General features: G+C 37.5%; 1 protein-coding gene across 1 annotated transcript in view; it reads right to left on the bottom strand.

Moving 5' to 3' along the window:
• Positions 1-26,187, bottom strand: part of RBMS3 (RNA binding motif single stranded interacting protein 3) — a 687,926-nt gene that overhangs the window by 58,711 nt on the left and 603,028 nt on the right. The window contains 4 exon segments of the mRNA XM_048952200.1: positions 1,327-1,377; positions 4,389-4,485; positions 11,868-11,914; positions 21,476-21,582. Of these exon segments, the coding sequence (XP_048808157.1) occupies positions 1,327-1,377; positions 4,389-4,485; positions 11,868-11,914; positions 21,476-21,582 (302 nt within the window).

Below are 26,187 nucleotides of genomic sequence, written 5' to 3'. Positions count from 1 at the left end.
GGTTTCCACAAGTCTGATAGTTCCTCATATCCACACTTCTCAAATTTCTTCTGGTCTGCAAGTAAACCCAAATACTTAGAATACAGAATTGATTGTTCAATACAGTTTGGCTTCCTACAACAAACACAGCAGTAGCTTTATTCCACTGAGATGGAAATCTCTGCCAGGTCCTGGAGAGTGGTACAGCACCACAGAGGTGGGAATTGGGCTTCCTGGAGACAGTCAGTCACACTCTACAGTCACTGCCTAGTTAGACAAAACTGAAAAACTTGTCTCCAAAGAACACAGAACTTTTAACTCCCCTTCCAAAGATACAGAAGGGGACTTAAAAGTGGGATGAGAATCCTGCACTACTAAAAAGGCATGTAGGGTAATTGTATCCAGATTTTTGCATAGCTAATTCTAACCAGAAAGGAACAGGAGATGTTAATGTATTGTGAGGTCAAAACATTTGAACACAAATTAACATAATGAATATCCTAACGTACACATAATAAACGAGTCTAAACTATGGAACTTCATTTTTGTTTTACTCTCACTTGAATTGATATAACAATACTCAGGTGGAATACACATTTGAATTTTGATTAATGACACTGTAGAATGGATCCATGCCTGAAAAACCGATCAAACAGAGGAAACAAAACTAAAACAATCTGTAGGTAGTGCTGTTCAATATGTTCTTTCCATCTGAGACATCATTAATATTTAGGCAAAGTGCATCAAAACAGAGGTAAAAAAAAATAATTCACCTCTAACAAATGGTATTACAAGTTTAATGCAGATACAAATAGCATCTATAAGCTGATGAAAGATAAAAATTTACTCAGAAATAAAAAGAGTTGAGTGGTCAAATCATAAAAGAGATTCAGGTTAAGCAGAGATTCTGCAAGACAGCTGTGTTTCACCCTTTTCAGTACTTGAAATGCAATTTTGAGGCACTGAGGATTCTTTAAAGTATATACAACTACAAAGGACTTATTTGATGGATAAGCATATAAGGGAAGGCTAATGTGTTGAACCTGGCAATTCAAAGTATGCAGGAATGTGGCTACCTTGCAGACTGCAAAGCAAAGCTTCAGAAGTTCGACTTTAGATCTAGTTATTCTCTTATAGTCAATGCAGTTAGATAATATATCACCCATCCTCCTCTTTTCACTAAATCAAATAGTGTTCCTAAAAGAAGCAAAAACTTTGCAGCAGAGGGATCTTGTCAGAAGAGCAGCTGGCTGCTCTTACACGACCTAGGACTTTCCTGTGGCTGACAAGCAGTGTAAGGCTACAGTGTAAGCATTTTTAGTTGAATATTAACTAGTATCTACTTACTGTTGGTTGCATAACATATGGCGGATGAGGCATCCAGGAAGTACTCTGGACCTGCATATCAAATACTTTCTATTAGCACAGAAAAGCTTAAAACAGAACCCCAATAATTTACTTGAAAATATTATTTATATTGCAACTTCAGAGCTAATTTTAGAAAAAGACTCAAGGCATGTAGCTCAATGTAAACATGATTTATGCATCATAAAGTTACTGACAAAGAAAAAAGCTTTCAAACTGTGTTTGATATTTCCACCAAATTCAGAAGTCCTAGAGATTGCACCACCTCTGTGATCCACATTATTTAATCTCATAGAGAATTATTCAATATTCCATGTTGTCTTAATTCTTCATTTGTACTGTGTGCTTTCATCCATCAACGTAACTGCGAACACGTCTCTGAAACTTTGAAAGGTATAACATTTTCAGAGATTCTAGAATGATTTATCCTGTTTTCAGGAAGAGCAGAAGATCTAATTTAGAGCTTTTGAAGCTCACTATGATTGAAAGCTTCCATAGCGTAGTTGACTTAAGATGCCCTTGTCCATAGAAGCAGCTCCTGCCTTGGGCATCATGGCATCCATTCTCAGCAGAACTCAGTATGCCTCACTAAAGCCTTTCTTTGTTGTTTTGTCTGACTACTGACATGTAACAGATTACACAGATAAATCAGTTTTACTAACAATTAAGTGCATTACAAAGTTCTTGTGTATTTGTGGTAGCATCTCTGAGCCATAACTACCTCTTCTGCTAAGCATGAATGGCCCACGTGTTATTGTAACTCGAGCCAATCTCAAGAATTGTGTCTTGATTCTTTCTGTGTCAATTTGGGGACCACAACACATGAGAAGTACATGAAAATATATCTGTGCTATAGCCATCAGTGGGCAGTCACTACCTCCACACTCACAGAAAAGGACATGTGGTATCTCAGGCTGAACACAAACAAGGGTATGTAGGAGAAAGCCAAAAAGTCTTGATTTTCCATATACCCTGTGATTTTGTTCATGAAGCAAGTGAGAATTAATTGTGTAGTTTTGTGCTTTAGCATTTTTTGAAATTGGCTAAAGCAGAGTTTTTGTTGAAAAGCAAGTTCACTGTAACAGTTTTAGAACCAAAACCAGAGCACACACATGCAAATACACACTACTACAAAATTTTCTATTGTGAATCCCCAGTAGCTAAAAAGATTAGTGCTCTAATGAGCTTGATGCTGTTCAATGTTCCCCTCCTTGTAGTTCCTCCTCTGTGCCAAGGCAAATGTCTTTGGGCTTCAACTATAAACTACTAAGTAAGAATGATCTGGATTTTAGAAAACAAAACAAAACAAATGGCAACAAAATGTTTTTTGATTTAAATGCATCAAACCATGAACTGATGCAAATTTACTGAAGTCATCTCACCAAAGCAACTTTTTGTTTGGTGTTACATAGCTACCTAAAATGAAACAACACAGAAGTCAAAGAAAATTACAAGAATCCTTTATCTTTGATGATGAGGTTTAAAGCACAGTTTGTGTACAACATTGCCTGTAGATAAATAAACATTATCTGAGGGGAAAAAAAAAACAAAAACAAAAAAAAAAAACACCCCAAAACATTAAACCTCCCCCCAGAAAACGCACACCAAACCAGCAAATCAATTCCAACAGTAAGAACAGTTTCTCATCTAGGACTCAGGTCTGGAAGAGTACTGGCAGCACAGGACAGCAATAACTAGGGCAATCCTGGATATATGTACACACTGGATAAAGAGGACCCTGCACAAAGTTATCTGGGAGTTGTAGACAGTGGAAAGTTGAATTTGAGTCAGCAGTGTGGCCAGGCAGCCCAAAGGGCCAACTGCACCCCGGGGTGCATCAGGCCCACACTGCCAGTTAGGTGATGGAAGGGATTGTCTTGAATTGAGGTGCAGCTTTGGGTGCCACACTATAAAAAAGACATAAAACTATGAGAGAGCGTACAAAGGAGGGCTACAAAGATGGGGAAGGGTCTGGAGGGCAAGATGTACAAGGAGGCCTTCATAGCAGCTGCAGCTCCTTACAGGGGGCAGAGGGGCAGTGCTGAGCTCTGGTCTCTGTGACAGCAACAGGAGCCAAGGGAACAGCATGGAGCTGTGTCAGGTGAGGGTCTGGTTGGAGATTAGGGAAAGGTTCTGCACTAGAAGGTGGTGAGCATGGAACAAGCTCCCCCAGGGAAATGAGCATGGCCCCAAGCTGCTGGAGTTCAAGGAGCATCTTTACAGTCCTCTCAGACATAAGGTTTGAATTTTGGGTAGTCTTGTGTGGAGTCGGGAGTTGGGCTATACGATCCTTGTGATTCTCTTCCAACGCGGGATATTCTATGATTCCAACTGAAATGGTAAAATGTATGGCCAATGACCAGCTTTACGTATGTTCCCAGAAAAAAAAAAAAAAAAAGGCTAATAATAATACTATTCAATCCAGTTTTGACTTCCATCTCACAAAGCTAGAACATGGCAATATTTTCCCAGTGGAGACCTGGTTGGAATATGCTGAAAAGAGGAATTCTGAAAGAGAAAATGTGTTGGAGACTGAAGAAGCTCATGAGGAGAATTATCCTAAAGAATCTTGCTCTGTCAGGGATTATTGGGAAAAAAAAGAGTGCTGTTAAAGGATGCTGTTACTGGAGCAAATACAACAGAGGTCAGAAGGTCAATATATAAACCAGACAACATAAATTATGAAAAAAAAAATGTGTTTAAAACATTTGGCTCATGAAATGGAGTCAAAATGACAGAACATTTCAATAAGAATGACAAGCATCTGCTATTGTTGAATGGAAATGAAGCAAAAATGCTGTTTGATGGTGAAGCTGACTGAAATAAGAAAAATTTACAGTAGCTTTCATTGCTAGTGTTAAGCAGGAAACACTCAAAACCCTGCACCAAACGATACCTGAATACTTCTAGAAAGCCTTTTGTTTAAAGCATGATTCAAGAGCACAAGCGCTCATGTAGTTTTCTGTGGTATCCACTCTGCTTTCATCCACATCCAAAACATAATTAACTGGGAAACATAGTAGACAAGCACAAATCTGACGTACCTGATATGTAGAGACAGGGGAAGCAGCAATGAATGGTGTGATTGATGTCTGTGGAATCATGCGGTTTGTTGGAATACTGTACGGTGAGGAATAAAATCTGCAAACAAAGAACAAAAGCAAGTTTTTTGAACCTTTCGACTGCTAGGCGCTGAATGACTAATTCACTGCCTCCCAGGCAAAGACAAAAAGAGCCTACACAGGTAATTATGTCCACCTATTTCCAAAACCACAATAAGGAAGATGTGATGGCTTCACTGAGTAGATTTTGAAAATGGAAAGGAGGAGGAATATTTACACAAAGCGTATCTTTTTTCACTTCAACTAGCACAAATATAGCTTCACAACACAAGAAGTAATTATATGAAATGCAAAGACAGCTGATTTTCCAGAGTGCTATCTAGTGAAAGGAAATTTCTTACGCGATATTGAAGACAATGATAACTGATTTCACTTTTACATGCAGCACTGTTTTCTCTTCAGATCTTAATGCTTCAGTGCTGAGAATAACACATTCCACATATACGCCTGATTTATTTTATTAAGGGATGGGTACAGAATCTCTGGCTGAAATTTTCATATTCATCTACATGAGCTAAAAACTTACCTTCTGGTGAAATTTACCAAAATTATGAGTCTAAATGCCCCAGGGAGCAATGAAAATCCCAGATCTAGTTGCTTTTATTTCTGCTATTGCATGCTATGAACAAAAGTTTCACTATATCTTGCTTGATGATAATAAATGTTATATTCATTCTACTTCCCTGTGGGTAAATGATTGTTGACAATATTATCGGGTGGAAACCATCACTACTGATGTACTGTGTAAATACTTAATACCCATGTACTCATCCAGATTTTTGTGTCTGTTGTTCTTTCAGATTTAACTAAAAACATCAAAATAAATAAATAAATAAAACTGCCAAACAATGTGGCTTAATAATACAACGTTTGTGGTCTTACTGCTGTCAAAATGCTAATATTTTGGAATCCTTAAGGGAGAGAAATGTATTCCTGCACAACCTCCTCTGGTCTGATTCCAACCCCATGCATACTGTTCTTGTATAGCACGTGGCAACCCTATGAATAACAGTAGCTTTTGCACATATGTTCTCTGTAACAGTGAAGTGGATTGCTCTCCCTGCCTTTTTGTGTTCTTTCTCCCTGTACTGAGGCAATTCTTCCTGCAACAAAAAAAGCCAACCCACTACTGGTGTTTAAACAAGTGCTCTATTTTCTGATCACCCTGACATCCCAGATTTAGTACTAATCATTCTAGCTCAGACTGGATGCATTCATTTTGGATGCAGGCTTAAGTAATCACTGAATTTCTCCAACCAATAGGCTTGGAAATGCAAGCTGCCATCTCTGAAAGTTGGGTGGAAACATTCAAAGTCAGAAAGGGAGAGGGAGACAGAGAAGCAATCAGTTCTCTCTGTTCCAAACAAGATTTTAAAATGCCAAAAGCAGCAGGTGGCGTCTGAGTGATTTTTTGTTTAATAGAAATATATTGCTATTTTAGGAACATTTATCTGCTCTTAGAGACTCACACAGAGACTATTTTAAAACCGTGCCTTTGCCCAATTTTCTGTATATCCTATTATGAGAACTTAGAAATATTTATATCCCTCTGCTTGTATCCAGCACATTCTATTATGCTTGTACAAATTTGGGGCTGGGGGGGAAGGACTTTTACAGCACTAGACAGGTTTATCTATGGCTTTAGGATGATGTGTATTTTATCTTAGTCCTATTACAGGGATCTTATTCCCAGATAAAGGTTAACCAGAATTCACTTTGGCAATGTAGTTGCTAAGTGGATGAACTAAGAATTGCTTTGTGCTGCAAATGAAAATGGTCCACAGAAGACTGGCAGAACTTACTCTACAGGTTAAATGTATAACAGAGATACGTACAAACCTCTTCGACCAAAGGACAGTATAAAAACAATACTCTTTAGAGAAACAACACAATTTTCTTCCGTCAATTCTCATTCTATCTATCCTGGCACTGAAGCTGTGCTCACACCATGTATGAATCACCTGGACAAAGGTGAGTGCACGGGACAAAATTTTTCCATTTGGAAGTAACACTGGCCCTTTGGAATAAACTCTCCAATAAATCCAAGTAAACACTACCAAATTTATAGGAAATGTGTGCTAAGCCAAGAACTTGACAGACAGCTAACCATTTCATTTTCAGCTTAGAGATGCTGTTATCTGAAAAGTACATAAGTTTCTAGAATATAAACTCTGGTAATGTGAAAAATACAACCCTTCCAGTACCCTTGCCAATACCATTTATCTGACGCAGTTTGGAATGCTTTCAAATAGGCATCAAATACAACATACTATCAGGACGCTCATTTATATTGTGAAAATGCATGCACCAGAGTGTTAAAGAAGAAAAGGAAATTTGACACAGAAAATGACAATGTGAGAAAATCCAATTCATAGATTTCAACTTAAATAATAATAAATTGAGTTTAACAATCTGAGTCACTGAGAGGCTGTAGGTCAGACATTTTGCGATCATGAATTCTCTGTACCTGGAGACAAAGGTTTTCCTTCCTGCCACAGCATTATTTTGTGCTGGAAGGGTTGTAATTTGCCTTAGGAAATTCAACAGAGCAAGAACTGAACCAGTATATTCTGAAGCTGTCTCTGTCACACACAGAGGACAGTGGAATGTTGAGGATTGGCTCGAGAGAAACATCCTCCAGCTTTAAGATGCTCAATCTGCCATGGTGCTGCAGCTACACACACATCCCCAGTGGCTCTTGCTCAAAAGGAGGGCTCACCATGCTCTTGCCCATGGGATGTGGAGGCATTTCCCATATAACATTTACATGTAAACAGGCTAATATCCAGGTATGTAGTTGACATAAGTATGGACCTCAAAAAAAAAAAACAAACACAAGAGGACAAAAAATGCAAGGGTGGTCTGCTCTGATAAAAACTTTTCAGGCACCCCAATAAGATTCACAGCTGCCGATCTAATCATACTTGATTTTTGTACTTCTAGCCCTTTGGAATGCATCAACATTCCTTCAGGCCCAGATAGAAGTGAGATGAGGTGAAGAAGGATATTGTAAATAAGTCCAAAGGGATATAGGATTCTCAGTCATTGGAATATGCACATTAGAAAGTGGAATGAAAAGAGATATGAATTATACTAGCTTTGACCCATTTTAAATAGACAGTTCAATTATGACCCCGTGTGTGCTTGCACTGAAACATATATCAGTTTCTGGTACTACATTTGAGAGCTATGAACCATGTGATAGTTAACGTGAGAGCTCTAAGGAGAGTTCTCCAGAAGACTCAGCTGCATTCTATGCAATAGCAGCTTGCATCCCTACAATAGGCCATGCAGGTCTTGTTGTTTTTTGCAGGTGTGAGCTACCATCCCAGATCCTGGTCTGCAATTGTACCGCTAGAAGCAAAAGCATAGAGAGGCAGGTGGGAGGAAAGAGGCAAGACAGACATTGCCCTTGCATTTCAAATAGTCCTTTTAAGCACGCCTGAATTCTATAAGAATAAGAAAAACTGTTCACTAGGAGACAAAAAGATTTCTGGAATGTTCGTGAGGAAGGGCTTATAAAGGATTCAAAAGAAAATATTTTTATGAGTTGTTAAAAGAACCACATTCCCCAGTATATCATCAGCACACATAGGCAAGGCTTTAAGAACAGTGTCTGCTGCTTAACAGAAAAAGTACACATTCCGCTCCTACATCAACCCTCCCTCTGCTTTTGGGGACTACATTATCTGGAGCGTCTGGTCGCTATTTCCCTGCCAAAAAAATAGAAAAAAAAAAATCCATATGGTTCCCATCCTGTGGGAGAATGTGCAAGCTTCCACACAGAATCTGTACAAGAGCAAGACCCTATTTGCACTGCAATAAACACCATTTGCTCATGCCTCGTGCCTGCAGGCAATACTGAAAAAGTTACATTCATAAATAGTATCCTGGGGCTCACATAATGTAAGAGTATTACCAAGCGTTATCAGAGCAGCAATTTTCTGTTGCAATAAGCCACAGAGTCAGATGTTTGAGATGAAAAAGACCTATCTGAATATTGAGCCCATTGGCCTGCAAATGCACAATATAGTCCCCCAGATATCAGATATTAAACTGATACAGTACATTGCAATCTTAGTCAAATAGCCAGGAGAACTCAAGCCTCAGCAACATTTTAAATGAGCATCTTTACAGTGCAAGTACAGGAGCTCTATTTTGTTCCTTGTATGAGTGCATTAAACCACTAAAACAATATTAATATCACAAATTGAAAAATCAGTAGCATTTTACACAAGGCACGCTGCTCCCCAGAATAAGACCCGACTTCTTTTGTAAATGCAATTCAGAAAAGGCTGATTATAAAAGAAAAAAAGACATGGAACAATTGGCAGGGGAAAAGAGCTTATCTACTGAAGTGTATGACTACATCTTCAGTAACACATACTGCAATGTTATGCTATATGTTGGGCCAGATTCTCCACTCCATTACACCAGTTTTATGCTGATACAACTCCACTGGATGCTTAAACAGAGTTACATGGGCATAAAAACAATATAATGAAATGGGGAGTCATGCCTTACAATGCAATAGAATAAAAAAATAATAATAATAAAAATAAAAATCTATTCCTTTGTGGGGAAAAAGCCTTTGCTATTTTTAGTGAATGTCTCCATCTCTCTCTTTTGTTTTATTTCTGTCATAGATGTTCTAGGCAAATAAGCAGTTATACTATAATAAAAGTGATAGTACTACTCTGAGAGCAACAAGAACCCGCCTTTTCATCTGGAGAACATTTAAGAATCCAAATTCTTCCCTAAGGGTTAGTTATGCCCCAAAACAAACCAGAATAATCCAAATCTCTTAAAGAGTTGGAAATTTTAAATACCTCTTCATGACACATGCAGTGACACATTTCATTAATAGACTACCATTCACGATGTATCCTGCACATAGCAACGTACACGCATCAAAATGCATGAAAGACATCTACCAGTCTTATATGGGATTCTAATAAATGGAGTCATTATTGAGTTTCATTAGCAACTCATAAGCTGATCTGAATCTTCACCTTGGTTTACACATCTTAACGTTTCTCATCTCTAGCCTTGGTCCACATTGTGCTGGCAGGCACCTGAAGGACTGAGCGACTCGTGCTTATCACAGCATACCAATAAATCCTGAGCTGCACGCAGGGACAACATCCGCTTAACCAGCTTACACCAAATAGACATATTACAAGGAGATCATCTTTGTTTTATATATCCCCCCATGCAAAATACATCTACTTGATCCACTTTACTACAGAGCATTAAGCAGCATTTCACCCACATAGTATGGGCACAATATCAACACAAGCAGGCTGCAAGCATCAGCTTTGTGTTCACTTCCAGACTGCCCTCACTGTGAAGAGCAATGTGCTTGCCTAACACACCTTCACTGGATGTTTAAGTTGACTTGTTTCACTTCATAGTTTATAAGAGTCTTTAAATTCATTCTCTTTTACCGTGGCCACACACCTGCTATGATCCCATCTGCTGTATCGAGAGTAACAAATCGCATTTGCACATTTTACAAGCAATGCACCAAATTGTTCTCAGACTTGGCTAAAATATAACCCAGAAACTTGTAAGTAAAGAGCTTATGAAAAATAGTGAAAAATTATAACCACAGGATATATGATGACTATTAAGTGAATGTGTGGAGAGTTAAAAAAAATAATAAAAATACATGTAAGCAAAAGAGGGTCCTGGTGATCCTCAGGAGACTGCATTTTGAAGATGCAACCAGAGAAGAGGATAGCAGCTATGCCACTTTTGGAGGACAAATCAATGTTGCCCATATTGTAAGAGCTTCTCCTCTTAACAGTGCATGCAGTCAGAAAAAATCTCAGTGGAAGAACATTTGAATAAGAATTTGTCCTGATGAAACAGAAAATATTTTGAACTCCAGAAATAAGAGACATGTCCAAGCAGTAATTAATTGTCACTCTTACAATGGTATGCAATGCTGTAGTTTTTCAAGCTTTACAAATAAAAGAATATTTAAAAGCCTCCATTGGTTACTATTTATTTTTCAAAAGACCATTGACAACGTGTTCAAACGACTGAGTAATCAAACCCCTAGCCATCCATGTATCTAAGCTAAGTTCCATAATTAAAAAAATATATTCTTTAAGTAAAATGATATTAATCTCAAAGGATTATTCAAATTACAGTTTCCAAATATTTAATGCAACCAGCATACAAAAAATCCTTTGAAATAAAAGCCATTTGTCTGGATGAAATACTGGTGGATTATGAGCTGGTGATGGTTTCATTTATAGCTTACAATATGTTACCAGCTGAAAAGTATGACGGTAAAGCAGAAAGACTTGTTTAGGGGGGTCAGAGAAGCAAAACCAGAGGATTGTGAAATCCTCTTTTCACAGCTGCGTGAAAAAAAATATCTTTTTTCTGAGCTGCTCTGTCTTGGCTGCTTCATCCACAACATGAGAATATCACAAGCCCTACAAAGATATTGCTTGCGAAGGGCAATTAAGTAAAATACGCTAACTGTTATTGTTGATTTTTTTTAAACTACTTCCACTGTTAGGGATTTTTAAATGCTTCAACTAGCAGTGCCCTAAACAGCATTTAACAAATAAATCCACTCTGCTCAATATCAATACATTCAATCCTTCCACTGGAAAGTGCAGATGGGAATATGCACTGAATAATCATATCAAACATCACTCTGATCAAAGAGTGACTGTCAAAGAGTTCAGGGCTGAGCCTCCTGTTTCTCTTCAAATTATTGTTAATCTGTCTGAAAGGGTAGCTGGATCTCAAGGATCTGTTTTTCTACTTCATGAAATAATTGGAAATGTAATCATGCACATAAACAATATGGTGATGTAACTTCTTTGCAAGTTTGAAAAAAGTTTCAGTTCTTCAGCAGGCTGTAGCTGGGGAATGAAAAGGAGTGCTGTTCCACATTCTACTCCTGAATCTCATCTGCTTGCATACAGATATAAGGCTTTTGCACTGTTTGGCATTTCTGTTCAGACAATGCCATGGAAGCCATCCAGGCAGCAGAGAGGACCCAGATTAAGTAACAGCTCTAATATCCAAAATATGCTGGAATCTTCAATGATCATTTTAACAAAAGCAAAGTCAGTAAAGGGAAACTTTACTGGTTTTCATTTCATGAGAGAGAGAGAGAGATTAAAAAACCACTAGCATTTGCCAAAAAGAGATGGAAACTGTTAGGAAAAACAACTTCCCATTCAAATGGATATTACAAACAAAAGGACATAAAAACAAAAGGGAAACTAAAAGAAGAACTTGACAGTATAGCATCACATGCTTCAAACAAAATATGACTGAGTAAATTTGCTTCTGAATGAGTTTCACCACAGAAAGAGAATATGGTATTCAAAATAATTTTTAAAAAGGCATAAGAAAACATGCATTTCTTACCCATTCTGTATAGCAGCTGTTGGATCATAAGTCAAAGCCATGCCAGCCTGCACAGTTAGGGAAGAAAAACAGATTTTTACTATTATTAGAGAAAAAAAGAAAGAAAGAAAGAAAGAAAGAAAGAAAGGAAAAAAAGACATTAAACATATTCTGTGCCCAATGAGAATAAAAACTGAATACAACTTAGAAGTAAAAACTTTTCCAGGGAAGCTCAGATAGTCCAAAGAAGCACAGACACTTTGGCTTCCTTCTCAGCCCGACAGGCTCCCAAGAAACAGATCTCCTTGGTGACGCTTTCCCATAACATTTAGGCCAAATGGTTCTTTTGTTGCCTCAGTATCAGTCAATGTCTGCACCCAGATCAATGCATTTACAGTATAACATGATAGGGCCAAATCTTCTTCTTGCAGGTCTGATAGGTAGTTTGTAAATGCCAACTTCATAAGAACTTCTCAGGCAAGAATCTCATCCTTCCTACTAAGGCAGACCCTGCGTGACTTGAGGCCTCTGCCATTTCCCTGGGTGATCAGTCATGCTCTCACCATGAGACAAGAGACAACAAGTGGGCTGTGAAGCACAAAAGATCAACCAAAACAAGAAAGTGCCTGAGCTTTTAAACAGGGCTTTTAAAGTACCTTAGTGGTCTAGACAGACCAATAATTTATTTATGGCCTACACAGGGCTTTTCAACTGCCCTTCACCACCAAGCAAATAGTGACCTGTGCAAAAAGATTTGGAGATGTCAAAACAGCATCCAGTTAACCAGTGTCGCCATCATCACCATTAGCAAACATACATACAGAAACAGCAGGAAAGGTGGGGAGTGAGCAGAGCTGGAGCCATAATTTCCCAGTATATTTCAGACTCAAAGACAGCAATTAAAGCTGGGTGGGAAGAGAGAGGAGAGGGCTCATCAGGGTGCTCTGCTCGCATTAGGAGCAGCTGAAAAATGGCCAGGGCACCCTCCCACCCTGAGGCACTCTATTCCTCTCCACTTGTCATGCGGACCATGCATTGCCTGAGACAAGAGACAGAAGCATTCACTTCAAGGACAGGTGCTTCAGTAACTGCACGGCAGGTCTTGCACTCCTGGTGGGAGCTTTTATCACCCCTGGAGCCATATACCGAAGTACTTTTGGATAACAGCATCTGCCCCCTTCCAGATGGCTGCTCTGTCAGGAAAGTGTCTGCACTTGGCTGGCTCCCATGCAGACAACTGAGCTACAAGGGCAAGAGGATTGGTGAGGGACAGGCAGTGGGATGGCAGTGCTCATGGAAGAGACACGTTAGCCTGACAGCTGCTCACCAGTCTACGAGGAGATGGCCCCAGTTTCCAGAGGCCAAAAATTATTTCTGAAAGCACAAACTTCACTGTACCCGACATAGCAAAAAAAAAAAGAAAAAAAAAAGTTTGGGTCATTACGAAATGCATGTATTTTTCTCATTATTCTTTTAAGCAGGTGCTAGGGCAAATGCTTTACTTACTGAAAATGCCATTGTTTCAATAAAATATGTACAAGCTCCCATGAAAAAGATTTAGAAGACTAGTGGCTAAGACACGCAGCTAGTTTTTATAAATACATTCAGTCTGTAAAAATAAAAATAAAAATGGCTGTTTCTGCAAGCTTAAAATGTCAAATGATCAAATTTAGGGTGAGCTAACCATTGTTAATTTTGACCTAAAAAATAAAACAGTGTAGAAAACAATCAAGTGTTCTCTATTTAAATTGCTTTCTTACATCTTAAACATGCTCATTATACTACATTGTTTGGGAATAGAAAGGTACACAGTTCATCCCAAAAGCCAATAAAACTTTAAAATCATGAACAACTTTTTTTTTTTTTTTTTTTTTTCCTTGCAATACATTTTCTGGAAAAACACCACACTTTCTTTTCTCCTTTCAACACTTCTAAAGTTTATTACTACTCTCTTTTTATATCCTGGTGCTGGTAAAGACAACTTGCATAGTACACACAAGCCCTACACAAAAATTAGTTTAACAAACAAAACAGTTTAACAAACAAACAAACAAACACCAAAGATGTTCTTTATAAATCAAGGTGTTGACATCTCAACATTTCATCTAGCCAGAACTGATGAAAAAAAGAAAGCAAATTATAAACCCCTCAAAAAGAAAGGATCAAAGCTTTCCAATTAAGGGAACTTCTAGACATAGAGGTTCTCAGGATGGTCTGGAGCTCACTCTGTCCATCAGTTTGGATCAGTGTGAACTAGGAACAAAGCCATAGCAAGGAAGAGAGGAATAGGAACAAAGCCATAGCAAGGAAGAGAGGTCTGGGAGGCGAGGGAAACACAGACAACTGCTTTTTATTTCTTTGATGAACATAAATATGAAGATGCAGAAAGGATAAACTGAAGCATTTCTTTCACTAGATTTTCACAGGAGCCCCAGCAAGGATCAGTATGCTACTTTCAGCTACATTTCCTGTGAACATTAGAGCACATGTTAATAACGCAGACCCTCAGCTTGCCTTCCAACACCATAATGCTCCACGTTTGCATGTGAACACAAACTGCATATGCTCTGTTCTCCCCACATTAACATCACATTCTTACATACTACTGGTATTTGGAACAAGGGACACAAGCGACTGTTGTGGGCTTAGTGAGTCCAAAATATTAAAGTATAGATTTTCAACTCATCTAAACTCCATATCCATTCTAAAAGGTGAAGTGTTACCAGAATCTGACCAAATACTTCGCAGTGATGACTATAAATATGATCAACAGTGAGAGTTTTGCGTTAGACAAATATGGCACAGCATGTGGCATTACATGCATATGGTACACCACCTACAGATCCCCGAGTAATGCTGCTAATTTCTGCCATTGCTGAATAGCCTTAAACAGCTGCTACTTCAAATAGCTGCTAACAGAGGACTATTTACTTCTTTCTCATCAAGTTGCGTAATTTCTCCCTAAAAAATTGTGCTGGCATGAAGCCCAGAAGAGGCAACAGTTAGCCTGGACTAGTGAAAGATTTATAGTCTGAAGCATCCTCATACATGACTAATAAAAGCTGATGAGCAATAGTAACTTACTGGAAAATTGTCTGCACTTTATTCCATAACACACAAACAGGAATTCCAAAAACACCAAATACAGAATATTAGGGTTGGCCTCAGAGTTCCATGCTACAGAGGTCCAAATTATTCTCTCAGAAACACAGAAGTGAATATAGCTGTCACAGCGCTTGATAAAAACTGTATTGAGGTGCTAACTGATGCCCCTGTAGCAGTCTTCATTCATGCTGAAGTGTATCTTCTCCCAAGTCTTTTCACCACTGTTTTGCTTATGTTTCAGTGCAAGAACAGGGATTCATTCCTACTTTGGAAAGTGACACTTCCTGATGAAATGCCACCTGAGTGTAGCACTGATGATGAAGCGTTGCTTCAGGAATATATTTGTCAGATGAATCTTCTATTAAGGAATGACTGAGCCACAGAATTTTTATGCCAGATAACATACACATACTTCCTGAATGAAGATTCTGCATCCCAACATTTCAGTACTCAATTCCTTAAAGAATAAATTAAAAGGAATATCTACTACCAGTTCTTCACATATTAATAAGTAACATTCTCAATACTCAACTACGTTCAGAATATCAGAGGAGGCAAAAGTAAAACCATATTGGTTAAAATTATTAGTTTTAAAAAAGATTATTTAAACCACTCATGTTTATTTACTGAATATTTTTAGGACAGAGGAATGAAAAATTTTGCTATTCTGTTACTGCAGTTTTCTAATTATTGACACCACTGAACAAACAAAAAATAAGCCAACAAATTAAAAAGGGGTGAAATCCACTAATGTGGTGGGTTTTCCAAGCAGTACAGTCCCTGGGTTTCTCCTCCTTAAGGGAAGACGCAGAAAAGCATTATTGTACCATAGGACTCAAGGGATTTCTCTGAGGTGAAAGTTAGAGGAGAAGACAATCCTTTCTGCCCCATCTCCTCTGACTCAGTTTCTCATCCTATCATGTCAGAAGACTGCAAGCTGCTGCCCCAGGGCAATGGATTTGCTCTTGGGTACTACAGCAGAATCCATTGAATTTTCAATACTGAATTTCCTGTGCTTGTTTTGTCACCACCGCTAATATCTGCCAGGCATCACAGAACAAGGATCTCTTGTGCCCTGACAACAGATACTCCAACTAAAACACTTTGAAGTAGTAAGAGAGAGGAGAGGGAAAGAACCAACAAGACAAATGAGATTTTTGTAAAATACTGATTTAATAAATAAGCTCAGTCAACAGGAAAGTTTATTGGCAGAGTTCCTTCCTTTGATTATTTAGAACAGTTCTGTCAGAAATATTCCACATTATTAGGAAGGTTTCTGAATTTAATTCTGAATAAAACACACCATTTCTTCTTAGAGGAGGAGAAATCTAAAAACGTAAACATGACACTTTTTAAATATGTAGGTGAATATGAAAAAAATGGGTCATTTCCCAGAGTTGTGTGTTGGGAAACGCTTTTTTTTTTTGTTTAACATGCATGCGCTCTTTAAGCAGCTGCAGCTTCTGAGAAGAAAGTAGTTACGGAGAGGAAAAATTCATTATGCTGAGGTCAAAATTGGAAAGTGATTCATGAACCCCAGAAGGTCAGAGGTTGAGTTGCCAGACACAATTGGAAGTTCAGAAACCCAAATGAATAACTAGAAACATTTTGTACTACAGAACTTGACTGGAAGTATGATCTACATAGTTTCTGTTCTTGCTGTTGAGCCACTTTGTTCCCACTTCAATTTATCTGATAAATTAAATGAGGAGTGCTGAAGTTTGAAAATTTCTTGGCAGGCCTGCACATTTTTCCTTACCAAAAGAATAACTAAATTGTCTAGGTAAGAAACAGATTAGTCCTAGACACTGTAGATTATGGAGAACATCTAAGTACTGCCTATTTCTTGGAAGCATAAAAGAAATCTGAGTTCTCTCTCAAAATACCTATTGTATGTTTTTCTCTCTAAGTAACTGTCTGTATTTGATAAAATTGTAATAAGCAGCAGAGAAAAAGTGAAACTGTTAACAAAAGCAATATTTCCAAACTACTGTCTTCTTATTGTTTCTAGAAACAAGTAAAAAAATTATTTATTTATTTTTTAAGAAATTTCACCAGGTGATACTTAATTATAAAAAATTGAAAAGAGGAAAGGAGGATGAAGGGGAAAGGGAAGAAATAGGGGTTGATTCATTGGCTAAAGAGAAACAAAGAACAGAACAATCAATACAGGAATTATTTTTTGCAAATTATTAAATATCCTTGTAAACATCAGACCAATTTAAATGACAGAGGGGTCACATTCAGTGGTGCATGTCATTGTTGTGATATATGCACCAAGACTTTGATGATATTCCCCAGGCAAGAAAGATGACAAATATATGTAAATGGTCTGAATTTTAAAGAAGATTGCAATTGAAGTGCTAAAATGTTTCATAATAATGTGATTGTAAATCTCTTTGGGTTGACTAGATATAGAAAGGCTATCATTTCTAGAACTGATCTTTCTAGAAGAACCTATGATTTACTAGTTAACCTTGGACTGATTCAAAGCATTTCATTTATTATCAGATTATGTGATATTTCTCCCTTTCTACCAGATAAATTTCAATCACTTGAATGCACATATCAAAAGATTTTATTTCCAAACAAAGTTTCAAAAAATCTGCAATAAAAGATTAAGCCATAAAATTTAAGTTGCAGTTCTCAATCCAATCTGATCCCAGTGTGGAACTACTCCTGATTCCCCAGATGCATTTTGACCTAATGAACTTTTTCTGGAAAAATATCACGCACATACACGATTTAGAGGCAAATTAGATCAAATATTTTACAGATAGAATTTGAATATGATTACTTTCCATCACTATTTGCTCAACACAATCTTGTCAGGGAAAATTTCAAAACAGAGTATTGAACTAAACTAGTGTGACTCAGATAAGTCTGTCCTGATTTTGGATATAAATAAAGTTAGATATATAGAGTTAGATATTAGTTTTGAATTTCACTGCAAATATTTCCAGTGTGTACAGGCATTGTATATTTTCTGCACCTATATATATCAGATACATAGTTTAACAGCCTTTTAAAAAGCCACCAGTATCCTAAACTCTTGGATGCACAGTTTGGAATTGGTCAGCCAGCACAAATTCTCAGTCAAATGTCTCTCTCGGTCTGCTGAATGTTTCCTGAGGCTTCTACCAAGAGAGGAAGGGTATGGACTAAAAGCGTTGTTCAAGGTCAAGCATTCTTCCCTCATTACAACTGGCTTTTGGTTAGAAATCCCAAGCAACAAAGATCTAACAAAAAAACCTTGAAAAGCCCTAGACAAATCCAGTATATTTTTAAGGACTTGACTTTAAAAGGTAGAAATCCATCTGCACTCAAACGCCAGTGTAAAATTAGGTGATAGCTAACAACATTCAGTTCTTTTTTGACCATGTTCCTTCTTTGCTTTTATTCAGAGTGCTGGGGCTATACGCTTTACACAGCCATGTGCAGCCTACAGGCAGCCAGATCCCACCTCTGCCTTTCTAACAGTTGCACAAACCATACATGGAATAAGAAATTTGTTACTCTCTACCCCGCCCCCACTAAAGAACATTTCTACAATGAACATTTCAAGCCAAATTACATTGTTCCTGGGATTTCAGTGGGTGTGTTGTGCAAGTGGAGCAGGCTGACAGAATTTAACAACCAATTAAAGCATTTCTATACAGTTATGGAACAATCTACAGAAATGTATGGTAGAAACAAGATTTTCCATTATATTCTGCAGTATGGCCTGAAAACTTTACAAAAAAAAAAAAAGAAAAAGAAAAAAGTATATTTCTCTTTTTATATTCCACAGAAGATCTCCATACAAGAGAGCAAAACCTCTGAGAATAGCATAGCCAGAATTACCACTGCAGCAATCTGTTTCTCCCCACTAAATCTCCTGCCTTTGCCCCCTTCAACAAAGTACTTTGCACAGCTGTCTGTCTCTACTTGGTATAATCTGAGTGACAAAACTGTCAGTGTCATTTCTCTGGAGCCTGCCCTTCTGAGCAATAATCCTCACATGAATTCAGTATTAACACTGGTCAAACCTCAGAAGTTTTAGAAATGCCCTTCATGTAAGTATTTAAGAATGCAAATGCTTATCTGAACAATAGCCAAATACATGTTGGCCAGATATCTAGATATCATGGGATTTGGCCTGGGTGAAATACTGAGGCAGTAATCAGTTGGATGGTATTCCATTATTTTTCCTTTGGGTTAAAAACTGAGAAAGAACAAAGGTTCAGGGAACACTTTCGGATTCCATTTGTAATCAGAACTATGACACTTGTCATGTATCAGTAAGTTCTCACTACTCACTATCTGTTCTTTTTTAGAGAAATTAAAGTTGACAGGAATAATTGTAGAAAAGTTATCTGAGTACTGCTACACACTGAACAACTTAACAGTACATCTTGCTTAGAGTAAGATCATTAATGCTAAGAAAACAGAAGATTAATTTCACAAAAGGATTTCATATAGGCAATAAGAAAATTATATGATAATCTGGAGGAAATTCAGCAGCATGCATTACCATTGATGTTTTGAGTAGTAAATGTCCAACTTGCAGCAAGGTATTAACCAGAGGTTATTAAATCTGAGAAAGCCAATTTCTACAGAGCAGATTCCTTGCCTGAAACATTGTGAGTTTGCATCTTGACTAGCTTTGCACATTTGTAGATTATCCCATGACAACAGCTGCATAGTTTGATAGTTGACTACAAACAACAAGATGAAATTATGACCTCCATCACTGAAAAACAGTGTTTGAATGTTGATGTCATTAACACATTAGCCACACCATGCCTCTTGGTAACAGGGATATTGTTGTCCTTAGTACTTAGTAGAGGGATATTAGTGTCCTTAGAGCCACTCCATTAGCAGCAAATGAACTACATATGATGTAAGAAGCTGATGTCCTGAGGCTATAGGTGTAAAGGTGGCATGTTGGGTTTGACTTTAAATTATTTTCTTAATGGATTTGAACTCAAGGAAGTACAGAACAGTGGAGATAATAGCTGCAGTGGCATGCTAAAATGGGATTTAGAGGTCCCTAAAATACAGATTGTTGACTTTATTCAGGGATTGTTATTGCCTTCTATATATATGCCTTTGTTTTTGGAGCCCTGCACACAATGGCTCGAGTCTAACACTTGAACTAATTCCCGAGTACTTGTTCCTCACACACAATACACTGCAACAAAACTTTGGAGGTTTCTGCAATCTCTTGTAGCAAATGTAGCTGTCTTTTGACACTTGAAGCCCAAAAGGCCAAAATACTTTTAGAGTGTTTTTGTTGAAATAGTGTCCAACAAGCACGGTCCTGGACAGAGACACTTGTATGCTTTAAAGAGGACCTTACATTTCTTTTAAAAGTTCCACAATTGCACTATCATTTGTAGGTCATAAGCTAATGATCCTAAAAGATATCAACTAGCAAAAGGAAGAAGTCACAGTAAAGCAGTAATCCTCTTGAAACACCTATTTTAGGAATACCAAATAGTTTTCTTATTTATTTGCATAGTAAAATTGAAGTAAACATAAGAAAAATCCCACAAAGAGGAGAAGGGAAAAGAAGGGAGAAGGGAAAAAAAAAAAAAAAAAGGAGGGAAACTTTGGTTTTAGTGGGTCACAGTTGAATAACATACTTTGTCTTTGAATTCTCATTCATAAACACAAAGAATAAGCATTTAGAATGAAAATACTTGTAAGTTCTTCTGCCTTTGCAGTTACAATTTTCTTTAAGAAGGTACTACGACCAGATTCACTAAACCTCATTTATTCAAGTATCTTTATCATTTAACGACATTCAAGGAGAATAAACAAATTCTTGAAGAGTCAAAGATATTTCTCTTTTTTCACCCACATTTGGAGTCACTACAAGTACATAGAAAGGAAATTCCAGTAACAGCCTATTTACAGCAGAGCAAAAAGCAACTGATTGAATCTCTTTTTAAAAAAATACTTTGTATACATGTTAGATCTGAGGCTACTGTAAACAGTGTTGTTTTGGACAAAATGAAGATCCGAGCTCAGAGAAGCTTTTGGGAAGCTTTTACATGGATTACGTGTTTAAATGCATGCAAGTATATCTTTGCTTTTTGTAGATGTCCCCCAGTTCCTTGGATGACAAAAAAAAAAAAAAAAAAAAAAAAACCACAAAAAAACAACCAAACAACATCGTTGAGCTGCTTAGGTGCAAACTGATGTTGGGTTTACAAGAGGTACAGCACAGGTGCTGACTGCGCACCAGTAAAAAAATACTTAGCTCAAGTTTGGCAACAGAGAGCCCTTGGAAGAGGACAAGGTTGTGCAGAGCATCACATCCAGCTTTGAAATTATTTTTTCCAGTAACTTTACACCCCACTCACTATTATGAACCTTACTCTTTCCCCCACATATGCACTATTGGTCATTTTTGTCTGGCATGGAACCATTGTATTTTTTGCGCAATCCTGTTTCTTCATAGCCCTGAAAGGCAAACCTTCAGATCTACAGCTGGCTTCTTCCAAATCCCTGGAAAGTAATCACCACGTGGCACTTACCTCTCCTTCTCTGGGCCACGGCCTTCCGTTCTGTGTGTATTTGCTTTGATTCTGGCGCTTCTTTTGCCCTCCATCAGCAAATTTGCACAGTAAAGGCTCAGTGGGGGCTGTGAAGACAAGAAACCCAGTCTATATTAGCAACCCCCCAAAGAAAGTGATTATACCAGCAACAGTAGTGCTTTGTAATACTGATCTTTTGAAGTAAAATCTTGCCTTCTGCAGATATTTTTTTGCCTCTTTCAGCCTTGACTCTACTGGCAGCTGTTCTTACTAACTAAGCTTCAAAAAATATATACTGGCAGCCCTTAAAAGAATTTAGCAAATATTGTTGAAAAAATAATCAGCCCACGCAGAATGTTAAGTTGCTGAAGTGAAATAGTCGAGTCAGGCATTAGTTCCAGCTAAGTTAGACACGTATTCATGACCAGCATTGCTGAAGGATAAACACTGTTTTACTAACGCAGCTTTCTGTTTTTATTGTAAAAACTTCTCAAGAATATGTTTAAAAAATAAGTGTTCTCACTATTTTTGTGTTTCTCAGCACTCAATACGTTAAATTCTGAATAAACAGAATAAAATAGACAGTCTTGCCAAGCGCAATACAATTAGATTTCTTTTCCTCTTAACTTCTTTAAGCAAGTTGGCAGCTGAGAAAACTCTTTTCCTCTCCAGCTGGGCTCTGATCTGGGAGAGCACAATAGTGAGGGAGGCTGGAACCCCAGCAATGATGGACATTCCCAGAGACACACACTCAAAACCCCAGCGCACAATAGGGTCTGCTGGTAGAGAAACTGCTATACAATGGGTGCCACAAGATGGGAACTTTGTGTCTTGGGATCTTCTCCCACCAATCAGCTTTTAATAGCCTATTCTAAAACACTTTTCAGCCCAAGCTTGGTACACAGCTTGGTAGTGGGAACTTGCTTTGGCTGCCTCCATCTTAAATGAGGTGCCATAGTCTATCCACTTCGTTAGGTGGACGTCAGGATTGTCTTTTATTGCTTATATCAACTGGTGACTAAAAAAAATTTTGGTTTGGTTGAAAGAAGTCTGAAAATTATGTTTCACATCTGCAAGTCTTTTGGAAAATGTTGTGTTCCCAGCCATTACAAGTTGAGGCTCTAATTAATTAACCAGGAGGCTTGATAGGAAAAGTCAACAAAAATAGCTTTTCTTGTCATTTTCTGTTTGTAGGATGCAAGAAGTGTTGAAAGAATAGGAAGACATAAGAAGGAAACGTTGCAGTATGGGGTTAGTCAAATTGCTGACATTTATTTGTAATAAAAATAATAATTTGCTTGGAGGATTAAATAAGCTTGTAAAATATTAAAACAAGCTCTCCTCCTTCAACCTCTTAGTTATAGCCAGCTCAAACCAGATCAGAAAACATGGCTTAAAAATGTGATCACTTGAAAACAACAACCAACAAAGTACAGAGAATCTCACATCAATACCACGATTTCTTATTGAGACTGCATTATTTTGGCTACTTTCAAAGCTCTAACAGCTTTGTTTTTTTCATTACCATTTTACCAGGCTAGTAATTTCCAAGGTCACTTGAAAGTGAACTGCAGGGAACAATCCATTATTGGCAGAAAGCTCGACTGTGTGACCCCAGAGGTCTTCCCCCACCTCTGACTTTGGTTATTGCATCATATTTTGGAAGAAGCAATGTTCAGCCAACCATTTTAAATTTTAAATAATGAAGGTTTAAAAGCATCCAGGTGGCTGTGGAGATTCTTTCCGCAATCTGAGAGATTTTTTGGGGCCGACTGCCCTGCACTTCTACCAGTTTTACTCCACAATGCGATGCAGCATAATTTCAGAGCAGTTACTTACAATTCACTTTGATGTGATTGCGAGGGAGGAGCAGGTGCTAAGCCAGCATCTGAGAAAGTCCTATTAAATGTCACATTTGATGCTTCAAAAGCTTTTTATTTCAAGTGCTGAACAACTATCATTCAACATATGGTATCAGGAGTATCAGAAGTATGCAAAAAACAATCTGAATGTTGCGTGTTTACATGTGCCATGATCATCTGCTATTGTACACATGTGCTGTTAGTCTAAATGCTATGATGTGGTATAGCAATCAAGTAAATCATATGTCTTACTACATATCCTTCCTAGAAATTAGCCAACCACAAATGGGAAGCTGTTGCCATTTCTGAGCTTCCCATTATTGAGCACTACCATATGACAACCTTTTATTGCTAAGTTGGGCCTTCCTAAAGTTAACTGAGATTATCAGACATCATTGAACAGATATGCCAAACAACTTCACACCACACCTTAAAAAAGTGTGGAAAAAGAAACTGTACTGGCTTTTTTTGGGTTAAGGAAGAAGATGGAAAAGGACAAATGAAATGCCCTGCACAGGAAAGTTTCTTCAATAGGAAGCATTTTTCCTCTATTAAAAAACTGACAGGAGTTGTGGGAAAAAGATCAACACACATGCCAATCAACATTACCATAAGCAGAAATATGGGAAAAAGACATTCTGGCAGGAAGATAGAGTCTAGTTCAGATTTTCTTTATTAGTTGATTATTTTTCTTTCTTTTTCAAAAATTAGACAAAAGAGTGGGATGTAGCAGATTTGCATCTAGTAAAATAGAAAATGATTTGAAGAGATTTAGATCTTAAAGATTTACACCTGGGAAAAACTATGGTAATAACCTCAAAATATAAAGAACTAAACCTTTATTTTGGAAGTAAGAATGTAAAGGAATCTCAAGAGTTCAAGTGTTGCTCTAAGTACACAGAAGAACTCAAGTCTGATTTATTTCAGCCCTTTTGAAATCCCTTGTAAGGCTCTTAACCTTTGTAAGCTCAGATGCACAGGAAGATTTGACTTTACTACAATCATTCTTACTAAACAAATGCATAACAACAGAGGATTCTGGAGAGAACATATCCTATTCCATATATCAGAAAAACTATTTCTAAGTAGAATTCTTTTTGAATGGTTTTAAGAAATGTCAAAAGCTTTGAAAACAGCAAATTTACTTCCGACAAAGAAGTAAAAAAAAACAACACAACGTAATAAGGTTGTCAATTCAAAAAGAAACTGTTCAAACTATATCAGTATGACGTGACTAAGAGCAAAGAATTGGGATATTTCACTCTTAAATACTTCTCAAGGGGAGGAAGGAAAAAAAAAAAAAAGGGAATCTTTCAAACTGTTCCTGTTTTTGCTGCCTTCCATTCCAAACAAATGCTCCTGAATATATAGATTTTTTTTTTTACCTTTCTCTTTTATATTTTTTACATTTTACCTTTTTTTTTTTTTTAATATGAATATAGTGACTGGAAATAAATACACCTCTCCTCTCACCCGCTGACTTAATAGCAAATGTAATTTGGGTATCTCTATATGGTCATATTTTGAACTGATAAGCACATACTTTTTTGCATGGCTCTTGACAACCTCGAAGTTTTCAGCATGTGTGGTATTTTGAAGCATATCTGGAAAATCTGCTGTTGGTATTTTCCTGTCAGAAAAGTGAGAATTGATTCACTCAAGATAAATTTCAAGCTATTCCATACCGATAAACTCTTCAAGGTACAAAGCACTGCTCTTTCTTTGACTTCTACCTGACAGTAACAAATAAAAATATCAAGAATAAGTAACAGCTTTAACCTGAACAAGGTTCATTAAGCCATTACCCATTTTTCAAGGAAAAGATTTAAATGCTTGCTGCAGTTCCCATCCAGAGCCTGCTTGAGTTAATAACACATAAATAGCTCTGAACTTGGCTTTCAGTCCTGAGAAGGAAACAGAATCAAATTGATAGTGCTTCTAAACAGCATCTGCCAAGATATTCAGGGCTGTTTTAGGAGAGGGCAGTTGCTGCAAGTATTCAGATTCTGTTCCCATGGAACAAAATGGCTAAAGCCCTATCTCTCTTCAATCAGACCCTGAATTTACTCTGAGAGTTCAGTGAAGGTGAAAGAGAAAGACTGGTTTTATGTCAATCAAGGCTGTCAATATCGTTGGAGCTCCTTTAGGAACTCAACTTCTCATGCTCTGGTACTTCAGTTGGATTGACTGAACAGACAGCACCAAACTGCCAAATGCCACTATACCTCCAAAGGCACTGGTCTTTAAAATGGGACAAACTCTTTAGATGGAAAGAGACTGGGATAATAGTGTCCCATTCCCCCACTGGCAGCCTCTCAACAGATCTTCCAGGACAGGAAAGCAACTTCAATTAAACTGGAGAACTCATAAAAAAAAAGCAAACTCCTAACTAGCTCCAAATACATACTTTTGTTTTTCTTTCATTCATCAGAAGGCTGAAACATTCAAGCTTCTACATATACAAAAATGTATATATTCATGAACACGTGCTTCATAAAGGATTGGGAAGATGAAAGCTGTCATCTGTGTTCAGTGAATCTGTTTCATTATTTCAGGTGCTCAGTAAGTTTTTCTATCATATACTGAGAAAAGATTGCCCTCCACCACTTCCAATTCACAGTCATATCGCATCGTCTGTCCAGCAATCGCAAGAATTACGTATACAGCAAGGTAATAACTAGAACATATTTATGTATTTTAACTTGTTTCACTATGAATATTTTTGAGGACAATATTTTTCAGCATGTCCTGAAGAAAGTAATCTCATCTTGTGCAAAAATGAAGATAACGCTGCTAGCAGAGACCTTAGCAATAAGTGCGATATGAACTCATGTGGATCTCTAAACTCCT

Source organism: Lagopus muta, chromosome 7 (assembly GCF_023343835.1).
Source record: "Lagopus muta isolate bLagMut1 chromosome 7, bLagMut1 primary, whole genome shotgun sequence".
NCBI lineage: Eukaryota > Metazoa > Chordata > Aves > Galliformes > Phasianidae > Lagopus > Lagopus muta.
Note: the sequence above shows the minus strand (reverse complement) of the source record. Positions and strands in the feature narration are given on the sequence as shown.